Here is a 13,397-nt window from a genome sequence, read left to right as displayed (position 1 = left end):
AACTTGGGTCACGTCATAACCTCATGACGCCGGATACAAGAAAATACGTTCCATATTGCATTACATGCATCAACCAGAGACGCACAGAACTAATCTAGTTTATCACAAGCCCACTGCTGCAGAGAGAGAGAGAGAGAGAGAGGGAGAGAGGGAGAGATGTTTGGCTTCATCTCTGCCAGCAGACAGACTTGAGGTCATGTTTGCAGCCGTCTAGGATCACACTTTATCTGACCACAAGCGTTTTCAGAATCAGAGTTTTTATGGGATGACATGCCAGTGAATCCCAGTTAGAAGCCACAAGCACGCTATAGTGAAGAAATAAATTCTGTGCACAGAAAGAGACAATGAAAAAGTTGGACAGTCCATCCTTATACCTCCGTCTCCTCTATCTTTCGTCACGAATGCTCTCAGACTGAGAGAATACAATGATCCAGTGAAAGGAAAAGCAGATTTATTACCACATTTGTTCCCCTTTTTTGACGGAAAATTGCCGTATAATTATGGTTTTGGAGGGTTGCAAGAGAAAGAGTCTAGTACTTCCGCAAATGCAAGAACTGGTAGTGCTAATGAGAGGCCGACCAAAAAAAACAGTAAAGAACAAACCACAGACCGAGGTGAGAAAAAGAGTTATTATTTCCCCCATGAATTTCCCGGACTAACAGCAACACTAAAAACAGCACTGATCTCTTTGTGAACCGTGCCTGAAAACAAAGTAGAGAAATTGAAAAAAACAAACGAACGAGAATGAAGAGGCAAGAAAAGTGACTGAAAGGAAGAAGAGAAAGAGGCCGTTGTTGTTTGTCGATGTTTACTCGCCTGCGCTGGTGAAACAATAAGGTTAATTGAGACCAAGCCATTAATTGGATTTGTGTTTCAGGAAGTGAGTCGACAGTGTGCTCACAGACATCTGCAGGCCAGCTGAGTGCACACGACCACGCCGCCGCCGCCGCCGCCGCCGCCGCCACCACTAATTCCACCTCCCGCTGAGAAACAATCGAATCTTCAATACAGATCCTCTTCAGAGAATACTACTTATTTCAGTTGTGGAATCTTCTTACCCATCCCTCAACATGTTAACAAAATAAAACCACCTCTGCAATTACAATTAAATCCACCAGACTATCATAATCTAATCTAATCAAGCAGGTGATCTTCACCCTGGGTAAACACGGTCCAACTATGGAAACAAGACAAAGTTCAAGTTTCTGCAGTGAAAAGTTCAACCTTGAGACTTTCTTTGAAGTCTTTTTTCTTGTTGTTGCTGCTGACCACACGTGATCCATCAGCTAGATGGGAGAGTCGTGAGGGGTCAAGGTTGAGACAATATACCAGCACCACAGCCTAAAGAAACCTTGTTAAAGATTGTCCAGAGTCACTGCAGATAAGTTAGTCTGGCTCAGTTTTAATAATACTGAAATAACTAATAGCGAGAACTATTCATACCTTGATCCTACATCAGAGATAACGCACTATTTTGGTGGGGAAGAAGCCGCCTGCCTTGCGCAGAGTCTTATCGCCCAACATCACTTTGCCAACCTCCCTTTTGCGCTTTGATAGAAAAGGGAGCAAATCCCCGAAGCCACACTCTAAGACACCGAGCAAAGCCTTCACAGAGGAGCAGAGGCAGACGAACCCTTTCGGATTTAACGTTCAACCGATTCGGGGCGAAATGCTCCAAATATCTCTGGACCATTTTCAGATGATTAGTCGGTTAAACATTACATAAAAGACTTCAGGAGGTCACATGCGATGTAACCTTGAGTTTACCATTATTTAGGTTGACTGTGAGCTAACGTTATCTCCAATACAAACATCCTGGTTTAGAGGCAGCAGACAGAGCAAACATGCTGAGATCAGAGTGCAGAGGAGGGTGAAGGAGATATTCCAGGTCAACAAAACAGGAAAAAAAAACAAGAAGTGCTCATATATCTGACCACATTGACAGACTCCTGCAGCACACACAAGTAGAAATGCATAATCTATATAGGACATGCACAAGGTACACAATATTAGACCAGTATGGGATGGTGTAAATTATACTTTCTTACATGCTATTGGTCTATTTTTGAGCCACAAGCTGCTGCTCTGCACTCCATGATCTCATCACACACTCAGATGTTCCTCACTGTGACAGGTCATGTCCTCCCTCTCTCTCTGTGTCGCCTCCACACATCTAAACAGACACCTGTTTGTTCCTGCTCCATCTTTCCGCCCTGACGGACCATTTCCAGACTGTAAAAAATAAAAAAATAATTCCATGTTTTCACCCACCGGGGCTTCTGTGGTGCAAAAGACAGGATGGCGACCGCTCCCAGAAAAATAAACACGCCAATTCAGAGCACTTTGCATTATTGTGAAGTGGGAGTTTTGATGCACCTCTAAGCCCGTGAGCGTGCCATTTCCTACAGGAAAACTCATACGTTATATCATGTGTCATATTCTGTGGGGGATAAAGCGCTCATTGTGCACAGGATGTACTGCGGTTCGCTAACAACGATTTACAGCTGTAACCATGTTGGTGAGCCGTGATGTTCCAACACGGCTCCAGAGAAGAATTCTCTTTGAATCAGAAACAGTTTTCTGGTTTTTGCCACACTTCAGGGGCGTAGAGTAAAAAGGCTCGCTCCCGGCTTCTTCATCAGTGGCGGTTGGAAGGTGTTTATCAAACATTTCAGGCCAGATTGTGTTGCAAAGCAACACACCAGCGGGCTGTGGAAACTTCAAGGGATCAACAAAGTCACTCTGATAAATCATCTGGGAACACGAAATGTCCAAATGTGGACGCAAATCCAGCCAGCGGTCGCTCAGATACTTCAACAACACGAGGAACTTTGACCCGCAGGTGAGAAAGTAGAAAAAGAGTCTGTCCTCAGTGGAGAATGAATGTCTGGATTCAAAACTGTTCAGTTACATACAGTATGTAAAAGAGGAGGGGGTGTTGTTCTGTTTAATCAGCATCATCAATTTTAAACGAAAGACCAAGGAAGGAAAATAGTCGATGACAAAGTGCTCCGGCATGAAGCATTTAGCTCGAAAATCCTTTGATGGCCAGAGCTTTGATATGAATGAGCGACGATGGACAGTCAGATAAGAAAGGATTAATGGGTGGTTAAGCAAAGATACGTTATCTTACGAGTCTGAGCTTGTTAAAGTGCCCCATCAATTACAGTTAAAGGGGGTTTTAAGATTCCCGTGCGGATGTGTTCGCAGTCACCAGCGGTTTACTTAAAGAGGACAAACAATATGAACTACACGAGGACAAAAAAGGAGGTCAGAGTGACATTTGCCGTCACACCTTTATCCTCCCATACATTCCTACACCGAACACATCCTGTGTTTGTCCTCCGGTTTTCAGGCTTTGAAGAGAGTCATCTATCTCACCCGACGCTGTCCGTCACACTGTGTTCGCCACTTAAAATAGTGGCTTGTTTTGTCCAGGACAAATTTAGCCATTCCTGTTTACCCTCCAGGATAACGCACATGTTTTTTTGGTTCAGGGTTTGCTTTAGATTATGAGCAGAACAAGCCCGGAGACTGCAGAGCAGCAGCTTTCAAACTGTTATGTCAGCAGGATCGATAGTTAGTGGCCCTCGAGCTGCTGCTTTTACAGGCCTCCTCATCCTTTAAAAAGTTTTACGTGAGTTTTCTTTTTTCTTTTTTTAAACTACAATTAGAGAGGAATTAATAACAATCCAGATAGAGATCACCGTTATACTGGTGCAAGTCTTGCAAGTAAACAGGAATAACCTGGGATGCAGCTGGAACACAAACATCTTGAATCAGTTTGAGCTCAGTGACACCACAAGACGGGCTCAAGTCACAACCACAAACTGAAAAAACCTGTGAAACCATGAGGACATTTTAAAATATTAAAATAAGTTTCACAGAGAGACTAATTCACGTTGGCAGACTAGAAACGGAAAGAGACATAAATTTCGAACCCAACATCTGGGAAATGCAGGTGATTAGTTTATCTTAAGACTGGAAACACACAAACAACATCGACTTCACCTTCTTGGGTCATGCAGCCTCAGTGTCTTTATTTTTAGCAGTGGAAATAATGGTGTTGTCTTATAAATGACGGATTCACTGGGATAATTTATTAGATAAACTCTCCTGTGTTTTGTAAAGGGAGCTCTATGATTCCAAGCCAACCAGAAATCCTGACGCGCCTTGCTTGACTCTCCTTGAGCCAAACATGTATATATGAAAACTGCTTCAGCGTCGTAAAACATCCACGTAAAACTGATTTCATTTTTGCAGTGGTGCTGTATCCATCAGCTCATTGGTTTTTATGCATGCGTCTGCAGAATGTCTCGGATGTAAACATTATACCATTACCTCATGCGGTAACTCAGCAGATGCAGCGATTTTTACTCTGCAAAACCACGTACAGGACACTTGCACATTTGACATGCAGAGGATAAACACACATCGATGTGGTCAAAGAAACATCTGGCAACCCTCGCCTTGTTTAGGCAAAACGATATCACCTGCTTGTTTTTTATTTGACATCTTTCCATGAACTGGCTGTCTAGCATTACGTGTTTGTTAGTGTTAAAAAAAAACTTTCACATACTGGATGGAAGCTGACTCACTGGCCTATTACATCATATCTCGCGGATGGAAACAAGCTGGACATTCATTTATAGGAAAATGTCGCACACTTTAAAAGTCTCCTCGCTTATTCGTGAAGTCACTGTTGGCCAGGACCCGGCTCTATTGTGCTAGAGCTGAAATTGCGAGCTTTAATCAAAACCTGACATGATACCTCTGCGCAGGCCTGCAGTGCAGATGACCTACATCCAGCTGAAGCCAAACCAGGGTCTTGTTAGGATTGAATCAAGACCAAATGTACGTGGAAGGATTTACAGAATACTTCCTTATATTCAATGTCAGCATGCGTCTGTTGACAGATCTATTAAGTGCTAATCCACAGGTGTTACTGCTCTTGCTATGAATAGATTCTGGATTTACACATTGAGAAAAGTTCAAAACTATCAGCCTCTCTCCCTACTTCTGTTGTCTCCTTTCTCTATCATCTACAATAATGTGTTGAGTTTTCTGCCCAGCGTTTGTTTGGGCACAAAAGTAAATGCAAATGTCGTTCCGATTAAGCATAGTCAAAGTATCAGTAGAGTCATGTTAATGAATGAATGAATGAATGAATGAATTAGCACCAATATTAAATCAACTGATCCAAAGAACTGAGTGAACCTGGAGCACTTCTGCCATCCGGCATGTAATGTCAGACTTGGATTAGACAATTACATGAATGTATTCTTCATGGAGCATCATGAAGGTTTAGAAGAGTACTCTGCTGTCACTAGCTTTAAGCCGGTACATACTATCTGTAGTATGTACCGGCCAAGACCTGTAAAGACACTCGTATGTAAAATTGGTGAAGTGCCCCTTTTTAAAGTTTCATTCTACCAAAGTTTCTCATCTGAGTCTTTGGTTTGATCGGTGATGATCAAAGGGTTGGTTATGTAGGCAGCAGCAAACACTTCAGGAGGGGAAGTTGGGCAAAAAAAAAGAACAACTATTGACTTTCACTGAGCAAACACCAGCCTGTTTAACTTTTAAATAAAAACTTGTGTGAGCAACTGTTTTTCTTCCAAATAGCATGTGTTCTGTTTTGAAATGGATTTAAATGAACTATCTATGACTCAAAATGTTTCGAAATGCATTCATCTGCAAGTCAAATGTAGCTTCCGTGTGAATCGGTTAAAATCATTTGCCAGCCTCCGGGTTCGTGGTTCTCCGCCGCTGTAAGCCAACACCGCCCTTCAGTGACCTCTAAGGGCTTGCATCATAGCAATCTAGCCATTTACATCGTCACCCGGGTCCTCAATGTCTAGTTCAATGCAATCATCGCAACCGCAGTTTCTAAAACTCGCAGCACCCGCCACGTCGTTGCATCCATTATCCCCGACAGCCAAGTGACTCAGTGCGTTGGTGTTGTTTCACCATAATTAAAAACATTATCATTTGTGAATAATGACCATGTGTACGGCAGATGGACAACACCAGGGATGAGATGCGAGTTTGCATATGCGTGTGTTCTTCTTGTAGGTGTGGCACAAAGGCATGTGTTTAGATGTGATGCTGCACTACACGCTGTGTTTGGTTAACATGCTTCTCATTAGTGAAGATTCAAAGCAGCTAATTCCTTGAGGATATGCTTTTATGACTCTTCTTTTGATGGCTGGGCCCTTCTTAACTCGTGGTGTCGTTCATCAACAGACTCTGAGTTAATATCAGCACCACTACATGTATACATGTATACAACTAAATTTAGTTTTTGTGTCAAACCTCAGATGTGAAAGAGCTCTGAATTTCCAGTTGTGGAATTTCGTTTGTCCTGCCAGCTCTCAGTTCTTCTGCGTCCACCTAAGAACATCACTCAAAAGCCGGTACACCACTTCACACTAAGGACAAGGACTGTATCGGCTTTATTTCTACAATCATCCCCAGAAATGTGAACGTTGCCACGGCTACAGCTCTGTTTTCAAGAATATTTACAGCATGCAGCCTGGAAATATTTGTCCCTGGTGCTCTCTCTGGCAAGTGAGCCAGCATGCGTGTGCGCACACAAACACTTCTTCTTTTCCCCTCCTCTGCACGCACGCATGCACACAGACGCGCACTTCTTTTCTCCCTGCTTGAAAAAGTGAATCATTGCAGAGGATTATAAATATGGCAAATGTACAAACAGCCCTGAGAGTGGAGCATCTGGCTCAGCCAACATCTGCAGGACTTACAGTAGAGGAAAGCAGGCGACAAAGTCACACAAGAAAAACTTTTCTTTAGCTGGACAAGACCCACCCACTCACTCACACACATCCACCATCGCGCTGTGCTGGGATGCCGATATTATGCGTGATTTGTCTCATAGTTAGAGCCAAGGTTTTATTGAAAGTGGTTTTACAACTTTGTCCAAGTGGTGTTTAATTCAGAACATCCACATTAGCTAAAGAGACCTTGTAATCATTAGACCGGGCCTGGACAATGCTGCTTTTGTGACACGGAGGTCTTCATGGTGATCACAGGTCAAGATATCCACACACATAACTCCAAATGCCAAACCGGATTCCACCACACTGACGAAAGCAGTGATGGCACACTGGCGTGTCTTGTCAGGATGAAGGCTAATAAAACGGAGCTCTCAGACACAACCGACGACGACCTTCACCTCTGACGAGCACCTTCCAACACAATTACATCATCTTCACTGCCTTAATTACACAAAGCTACTGATTGCGGAGCTCGTCTGTCAGCGTGCAAGCTGTGAGGTTTTGCCTGTTTCCAATTGCAAGTGGAAAAGAAAATCTGCAGTTCTTCCAGCACTAATTGGAACCACATTGAAGGGTTCTAATTGATCTCTTAATCATTGGGGAAAAGTCTAGTTTTAAGCTGTGAAAACAATCTGCAGAAACAGCGGAGCGTGACACAGGGGCTCCGATAATCATATCAGGACAGAAATAATTGAAGCCATCACACAGCACAGAAGCCCACCGGCGTCTCCCTCATGCAGCTCTAATGTCATGGCAATAATTTAAGAGCAGTGGCCTGCAAACTTTCCAAAGTGCTTGGGAGGAAACCATGTGACACGGGGCATCTTGATACCTTCCCGTTTTCACTGTGAACATCACGCTCTGCCTCAATGCAGCATTCATTCCTTCACAGGACTCAAGTGCAACCTTTTTATCATTCGACTCGTGAAATCTCCCGAGTTAGCAGAAAGTTTGGGAGCGGTTTCCAGCAAGAAATAGTGCACATACCGTCCAGCAGCTGATAGGCAGAGGAGCAGCAGGACCGGAGGGCGAGTAGAAATAATCCAAAGAACCAGGGAGGAATGCTGCACAAAAACAGAAGTAAAGAGCAAGAAAACTAACTAAAAGTTCACTTAAAACAACTTATCAAGAGAAAACAAAGTGTGTTTCATTTACCGTGAAGTCATCTTCAGTGATGGTATGCTTAGATCCTCACTAAAACTCCCCTGGTTCATATGTGGTAGTGATATTAGAGGGATGGAAACCGCTCTGGCTCTCTCTCTCTCTCTCACTCACTCCCACTCCAAACTAAAAGCCTCTAACTCTCCTCCTCCTCCTCTCTCTCTCCGGTTCCCAGTCAAACAAAGGCAGCTTCAGTGCGTGGAGACTCAAGGGGCCCTCGCAAATCTGAAACCCGACTCCCTGCGTCTCTCTACGGACCGCCGCTTTCTAATCCAGCCCTCCCCTCAGACGTCGCAACTCCAGATACAAATTAACACACTCTAGTTAAGTCCTCCTCCCCCGTTCCTCCTGCTCCTCCTCGCTGGTGTGGTTTCCCCCTCGCTTTCCCGGCGCTTTAAAGCCCTTTTCTTGTGTGGCCTTGACTCGCTGGGAGGAGACACGGCAAGATCCGCAGCATCCAGATTGCTTTTAAGTGCGCCGAGGAAGTTATCAACGGATCACAGAAAATACTTGACAGCTAAAACTAAACCTCGCCTTATCTGCTGGCATTAAATGTCTTTTTGATCTTTTTGTCAACTCCGGCATCAAAGACATGATAGCTTCTTTCTAAATATTGTCCAATAATGGCAGCAGGAAAACTTTGTCCACACAAGTCACACCACTCCGACTCTTCCTGGCGCAAAAATAATAATTTTAGACCAGATTGTTGTACACTATATTACCAAAAGTATTCGCTCACCTGCCTTTACTCATTCCATGAACTGAAGTGCCATCCCATTCCTAACTCATAGAATTCAATATGATGTCGGTCCACCTTTTGCAGCTATTACAGCTTCAACTCTTCTGGGAAGACTGTCCACAAGGTTGAGGAGAGTGTTTATAGGAATTTTTGACCATTCTTCCAAAAGCGCATTGGTGAGGTCACACACTGATGTTGGTCGAGAAGGCCTGGCTCTCAGTCTCCGCTCTAATTCATCCCAAAGGTGTTCTATCGGGTTCAGGTCAGGACTCTGTGCAGGCCAGTCAAGTTCATCCACACCAGACTCTGTCATCCACGTCTTTATGGACCTTGCTTTGTGCACTGGTGCACAGTCATGTTGGAAGAGGAAGGGGCCCGCTCCAAACTGTTCCCACAAGGTTGGGAGCATGGAATTGTCCAAAATGTTTTGGTATCCTGAAGCATTCAATGTTCCTTTCACTGGAACTAAGGGGCCAAGCCCAGCTCCTGAAAAACAACCCCATACCATAATTCCTCCTCCACCAAATTTCACAGTTGGCACAATGCAATCTGAAATGTACCGTTCTCCTGGCAACCTCCAAACCCAGACTCGTCCATCAGATTGCCAGATGGTAAAGCGTGATTCATCACTCCAGAGAACGCGTCTCCACTGCTCTAGAGGCCAGTGGCGGCGTGCTTTACACCATTGCATCCGACGCCTTGCATTGCACTTGGTGATGTGTGGCTTGGCTGCAGCTGCTCGGCCATGGAAACCCATTCCATGAAGCTCTCTGCGTACTGTACTTGGGCTAATCTGAAGGTCACATGAAGTTTGTAGCTCTGTAGCAATTGACTGTGCAGAAAGTCGGCGACCTCTTTGCACTATGCGCTTCAGCATCCGCTGACCCCTCTCCGTCACTTTACGTGGCCTACCACTTCGTGGCTGAGTTGCTGTTTTTCCCAAACGCTTCCATTTTGTTATAATAGAGCTGACAGTTGACTGTGGAATATTTAGGAGCGAGGAAATTTCACGACTGGATTTGTTGCACAAGTGGCATCCTATGACAGTTCCACGCTGGAATTCACTGAGCTCCTGAGAGCGGCCCATTCTTTCACAAATGTCTTGTTTCACAGTCTGCATGCCTGAGTGCTTGAATTTATACACCTGGGGCCAGGCCAAGTGATTAGAACACCTGATTCTGATCATTTGAATGGGTGAGCGAATACTTTTGGTAATATAGTGTATGTCTTTCCTGGGGTCCAACGTTTGGACTTTTAGACAGCTCAGACCGAGCACTTAATGATTTCACGTAGAAGCAGTTTTCTGAAAGGTTTTATAAAGCAAACCCATCTCACCCATCACATATTTTAAACACCGTGAGCTACTTGAGCTCATTAAATTCCAATTTGGACCCTACGGACAAAGACGTCAGATTTGTAACGGCCCTTTAACAGCAGCAGGGGTCACAGTTCAGATAAAAGAAAAATACGACGTCATCAGCAAAGAGATGTGATTCCTAGATCACCAAATTTCACTCACAGACATTTAGCCCTTAAAAAAATACAGCCTGTTATTTGATGGCTACACAACTACGCTGCGACAAAGCCACAAAGGTCTTTGCTCGGCAAGAAATTCTGACCAGGCAAGACTTTTGAGGAAATAGGCAAACTTTTAGATGTTTTCTGTTCCGCGATATATTCTCAAACTCATCTTTCTTTTAAAATTCAGTTTTCCACACACATATTTAATCACAATTACAGGTATAATGAAACAGCTCATCTCTGCTGCCGATGATGCCACCAGTGATTCATCTGCCACAATGTCTGGAGCACTCTGCGCTGGTGCCAAATGGAATCCGTCTGAAACAAACACACACAAACACCCGGCAGCACATCTAGCCTCGGGAGCCAGCGTGGCAGTGGGGAGGACAGATAAGGATGTGTTCAGACCTCGTCTCTTGACGGCTCAGACAGATAAGAGCCACCACGGCCTGTGAGTGATGCTGTTAGGGAGGCGGCATCGGCGGTGAGCTGTCTTCACTTCACTGACCTCACGCAGACTGACCAGAGCAGCAGTCAGGCGACATTCCTCCGCACGGTTACCTTGCAAGATAATCAAATCAACGTTTAGAGTCAAAATAGGCAAAAATATATACGTCTCACAGCCTTTTACTACTCAGCTTCACATTTTTTAATCCATTTATAGGCTTTCTGCTCCTGCCATTTGCTTCCCGCAAGAGGTGGCACAAGTTAATTCTGTCCCTTTGGTAAAAACTGAGGGGAAATTTATGAAATCAACACAAAATCACATTTCAAAACAAAAACCCAAACATACCGTCCTTCTGTTTGCAGGATATATAAATTTACAGCGGGATACAGACGACTCTTTTACTCTTTTTGTAAATGTCTTGTCTGCTATACAGCTGGGTGTTGTAAGTGGTGGTCTATTACACCAGCATTAAGCACTCACTCCAACATTCTTGTTTAGCTTAGTGGGAAGTCTTCCTATTCCGGCATGCAGGAAAAAGCCTGCAGGTGTTCTCTTCGCCAAACAGGTGTCCCTTTAGTCTGTATTTGTCTGAGTCAGAAAGGATGATGGAGGTCTGTTTTGGTGAAAACAAACCAAACGTTCGGCCAAGAACCCCACACATTAGAGTGTCGCAGGTTTTCCATTGATGTGTTAAGTACTTCTTACTACTAGCACTTCTCTGACTGATCACCAGTCTGTCTTTAACCAAACCTCACTGACGTTCTTTAGCGGCCTACCTGAAAAATACCACAGGGTGTAAAGTCGAGTCTTGACAAAGCGCCTGTTAATGAACTTTGCGCTGAGTGTTTTGGGATCTCCACAGTAGTCTGTGTGTTTGTAAGAGAACAAATTGAAAAGACTACTCTTTGTGGTGTGAGCGACACGAAGACAAAGGGCGACAGGGTGCCGTTTCTGTGCAAAGAAAACATTAACACAAGGGAAGGGGGTGAGAGCAGGAGATTTCAGTCTGTGGGTGGCTGCAGATTAAAAGGGGTCCAGTCTGAGGTCGCTTGCTTGTATGAGTCAGTAAGATACCAGATCGTCATCGCTTTTTAGCTGAAGGCTGGGAGAAAGCAGGCCGAGATCAAAACGCACCAACGCACAAAAAGAAAACACATCTGCTAACAGTGTATGGCTTAGAGTCTGAAAAGGAGCTTTTTTTTTTCTAGGGAATTTCCATTTTGTGAAGCTGTTTGTGGCTGTAATAGACCGTAGAGCCGCTAAAAGACTTGCATGTTTGCGGAGGACAAAGCCACCAAGAGATTTATTCAATGAAATTCATGTAGTGATTTTTAAATCCTACCTCAATCAACGAACAGAGGAGATTTGATTAGAAAGCCAAGTGTTGCAGAATAAAACACACGCGCTGAATAATGTTGAACAGAGTGAGCGTAAGGTCGAATGTTGACCTTCCTCCAGATAATTTTCTCCTGCTCATATTTTGATAATTTCTTATCATGGACACTAGGATTCCTGACACCATCTCTGACCCACTGTAGGGAATCTATTAACCTTCAGCCAACGACAAACAGTGATAAATGCTGTGTGAGCAGAATGAGCCCAGAGATGGTGAGGAAATTAAGTTTTAATGAAACGGATTTAAATTTCCATCACTCCACAGTTACTTTCAAGACCACTGAAGTCGCCTCCTCAGCCGTTCGATATTCATCCTCCCAATCTCACCAACAGATCAAATAAGACGGACTGATACTGAAGACCAGACGTTCACAACGTGTCAATCACAAATTTAGATGATTGTGCAAACAACAGGATAGGATATGCATTATTTTTGTGAGGAATAACTAAACTTGGGTTTAACCATTCCAGATAAACTGTTCAACCGCAAACTGTGCTGTACTGACTAAAACCACACGTAATCAAAACATAGAAAACAACATAAAGATGTGTGGCAGTCTATTGAGAAGTATGTAATGTATGATGCATCAATTAAAACCATAGGAACTTGCAGAAATTATCATACATTCGGAGTCTTAAGAACAGTGAACAATCAAAAAGCTGCATTATTGCAGAAATAGCAACACCGATACTAAATTTTATACAACAGAAGATATAAGAATATAAGTAGTATTAGTAATCTTAAACCATCTATTCTAACTTTGTGGAAAATGGCAAAATTAGTTGGCATCCTTGTGTTTTTAACCTCTCATCGGCCTCTTTTCTTTGCTTCTCATTTTCACTCCGTGACAGGACTGACACAGACTACACAGCCAAAAGGTTTCGGAGCAGAGGCCTCCTGCATTATGAAGCCTTACTCACAAAGCCAGGGGCGTATTGTGGGTTCAGAGGTCACACTTTGTCTCCGAGGGTGGGATGTCAGCAACGGGCAGTATGTGCTCGTGTGTGTCCTAAAGTCAACGCGGAAGACACAACAAGTGCTTCTGGTGTTCTTTGAGCCGAAATTCAAAACGCTGCACTAACAAAGGGGTGGCCCTGCTACTGAAAAGCAAGCAAAGGGTTCACTATTCAGACTCAGCGTGATTGGCAGGAACAAGAGCGGCAAGGTCAAGCTCTTTTTCTAAAAGAGAAAAACAACTTTCAAATGGATTTGGACCTTGCTTGGGCCTTTAGACGGGGAAAAAACTGATATAATCATTTGGAATTGTTCATGAAGAAAGAAAGACCGCAAATGCACGCAGAAATAAAATCACCTTCTAAGTGTCTCACATATTTG

At 43.8% G+C, this 13,397-nt stretch overlaps 1 protein-coding gene across 2 annotated transcripts in view; it reads right to left on the bottom strand.

Moving 5' to 3' along the window:
- The window catches only part of LOC311503564 (uncharacterized protein), a 51,360-nt gene extending 43,299 nt beyond the window's left edge, over nt 1-8,061 (bottom strand). For both annotated transcript variants that reach the window (XM_084566361.1, XM_084566362.1), the window contains exons 1-2: nt 7,953-8,061; nt 7,785-7,861 (exon numbers count right to left, since the gene is read on the bottom strand). In XM_084566361.1, the coding sequence (XP_084422487.1) occupies nt 7,785-7,861; nt 7,953-8,011 (136 nt within the window). In that variant the 5' untranslated portion in view covers nt 8,012-8,061. The remainder of the gene's footprint in view (nt 1-7,784; nt 7,862-7,952) is intronic.
- Nucleotides 8,062-13,397: the final 5,336 nt, after the last annotated feature.

Source organism: Chelon labrosus (genome assembly GCF_963514085.1).
Source record: "Chelon labrosus genome assembly, chromosome: 18".
Lineage (NCBI taxonomy): Eukaryota > Metazoa > Chordata > Actinopteri > Mugiliformes > Mugilidae > Chelon > Chelon labrosus.
The sequence above is the reverse complement of the archived record's forward strand: the minus strand, read 5'-3'. Positions and strand labels throughout refer to the sequence as shown.